The 2,633-nt window shown below is 53.9% G+C and overlaps 1 protein-coding gene across 1 annotated transcript in view; it reads left to right on the top strand.

Moving 5' to 3' along the window:
* Positions 1 to 500: 500 nt before the first annotated feature.
* The window catches only part of UBOX5 (U-box domain containing 5), a gene marked incomplete at both ends in the record, with an annotated part of 4,686 nt that continues 2,553 nt past the window's right edge, over positions 501 to 2,633 (top strand). Inside the window, one exon of the mRNA XM_010142292.1 lies at positions 501 to 1,683. Coding sequence (XP_010140594.1) covers positions 501 to 1,683 — 1,183 coding nt within the window. The remainder of the gene's footprint in view (positions 1,684 to 2,633) is intronic.

Below are 2,633 nucleotides of genomic sequence, written 5' to 3'. Positions count from 1 at the left end.
TCCCCAGCCTGTGCTGATACCGGGGGTTGCCTTGATCCAGGGGCAGAACCTTGCGCTTGGCCTTGTTCAGCCACTTGAGGTTCACATGGACCCACTTCTCCAGCCTAAGGTGTTTCCCCACTGATGAAGGAGAGGAGGCTCCCATCTCCCCCCAGCACTCGGGCTCTGCTTCCAGCTGCACTCTCTGATTTACCGACCCAGCCAAAACTTCACGTGGTCTGTAATTTTCCACTCTTGCATCAGTGCAATCAGTTCTGCAAGTGGCTGCCGGGTGACCGAGGGTGCCAAGAGGCAGTTGTTGGGATCACGTGGCTGGAGGGGGTGGGAGTGGGTCCACTCTGCCTCAGCAGCAGCATCTCCTGTGCGGGCTCAGCTGCGTGTGGAATTGCTGCCTTGGTTCCTGGCTGATGTCACCTTGCAAATCCACATACTTGCTTGTGAAATCAGTTTCCTTTTACTTTCTTGCTTCAAATTAAATCCCATTTTCTCCTAAAACGCAGATTTCTGCTGATGGTTATGAAGTGGAGAACCTGATCTCTGAGGACCTTGCCAGGAGAAATCGCGGTTTCCGCAGCGAATACTTTATCAAACCTCCAGTCCACGTCACCATCTCTTTTCCCTTCAACATCGAGATCTGCAGGATTAACATCGACATCTCCTCTGGGGGATACCAAACCTTCTCTGGGCTCGAAGTCTACACCTCTACCTCATGCAATAAAACCTCTTGGCAGAGCCCCGAGGGTCCGTTCTCAGGTCTGGCCGGGCAGCCTGTGTCAGACAAAGACACTTTCACACTGGTGGGCAAAGCTGTCTTAAAAAATCAAAGCAAAGTGACATTTGGCCACCGAGGTTTCAAGCCGAGACCTCCCTTCCATCAGATGGAGAACGTCTTCTCCTACCCGGGCTCTGCATCTCAAGACCTCTGGAACAAAGGGCCTGCCTCGCTGAGCAACGTGTCACACTTGAGAATCTGCATCACCCACGTGGCGGGAGGTGGGCTGCCCTCCATCAAGAGGCTGGAGGTGTGGGGACAGCCTGCCAAATCCTGCCCGCAGGAGGTGATCGAGGGTGTCTTTCAGGTGGCCTCTCAGTTCTTCACCCAGGATGTTGGCAGCCTCAAGCCGGAGCTCTGGACGCCGATGGAGAGTGACTGCATGCCCTTCGGCACCAACGACAGCGAACAGCAGACCCTCCGCAAGCTGGTGGACATCATCCAGGACATCCCCGAGGAGTTCCTGGACCCCATCACTCTGGAGATCATGACCTTCCCCATGCTCCTGCCCTCTGGGAAGGTCATCGACCAGACCACCCTGGAGAAATGCAACCGTAGCGAGGCCTCTTGGGGCAGGGTTCCCAGCGATCCTTTCACAGGGGTGGCCTTCAGCCAGCACTCGCAGCCCCTACCTCACCCTACCCTCAAGGCCAGGATCGACCACTTCCTCCTGCAGCACAGCATCCCTGGCACCAACCTGCTGGGGAGGGCTCACGCCTCCGAGATGCTCGTCCCTTCTTCCGTGACCATGTCTTCTCTGAAGAGGAAAATGGACTGTATGGACCAGAGCTCTGGGCAGGTGCCCTATTTTTCTTCTACAAACTCACTTGTCATGTCTACCTCAGAGACCAGTGCAAAAAAAATGAGAACTGACAGTGACTCGCACTCGATCCACATGGACTGTTCCACAGGTACTGTGGCTCCCTGCCTCACATGCGCTGCCTGAGCGTCCTGACCGCCCGGGGCCAGGTTTCCCAGTCAGGAGGCTCCAGCCCACCTCTAGAAAGCTTTGAGGCCGTTGCATTTCGCTGTGAGAGATGTGGTGGAAGTCAGGTCATCGTCTCAGCTCCCCTCTCCTCAGCACAACCTGCCATCCCTGGATGGTGTTAGTCCTGCTCCCTTTCACTCCCCCTCATCTCCAGGCCCGTTGGTCTCATCGTGTTCCCTGTGCAGTCCATTTCACAGCCCTTTTGTTGCCATCTTTCCCTTTTAGTTTCTATTTTCTTTCTCCTCCTTTTTAGTTTGTGTTTCCTTCCTCCTCCTTTTCTCATTTGCATTCTCTTTCTCCTCCTTGCTCTCAAGCCACTCTCCACGTGGAGACAACGTTTCTGTCGCCACGTGCTGGTTTGAAGTTTCTTTTTCATGGCCAGTTTATTATCCCAGCTTTCCAATATGTTCTTGCATCAGCAAGAAAATAGGGGACAGCAGGAAAAGCAATGTCTGGTGCCGTGGTGATGGCCCCAGGGGTCCTGGCTGGGGTGGTTAAAGCAGAAAACCAGGCGGAGACACGAGATGGTACAAACACATGGTGCTGCTCGTGGTCGCGTAGGGGCTGTCTCTAGGCGGGTTAGTTGAGTTTTCTCATGTCCTCTGACCTAGTGGTCTGTAACATCTCACCAGGTGGCTGCTGGTACCTGTCACTCCCTTCACCTGCCTCCCAATATTGTCCCCAAATGTTTTGAGGAAAAACTTCATTGATTGTTTGACTTTAAGCAAGTTCTTGCTTGGAAATAATTGACATTGGGTGGCACTGGCCAAGAGCAGGAAGGAGTCAGGCTGCACCTTCCTGCCCTGCTTGCTGGGTCCAGAGCTCGTTCCCTGTTTTAGGAGGAATCATGAGTTATTTTTATGGCTCCCCCCT

This window comes from Buceros rhinoceros, unplaced genomic scaffold (genome assembly GCF_000710305.1).
Source record: "Buceros rhinoceros silvestris isolate BGI_N320 unplaced genomic scaffold, ASM71030v1 scaffold7118, whole genome shotgun sequence".
Classification (NCBI taxonomy): Eukaryota; Metazoa; Chordata; class Aves; order Bucerotiformes; family Bucerotidae; genus Buceros; species Buceros rhinoceros.
This window is presented reverse-complemented; position numbering and strand designations above follow the sequence as displayed.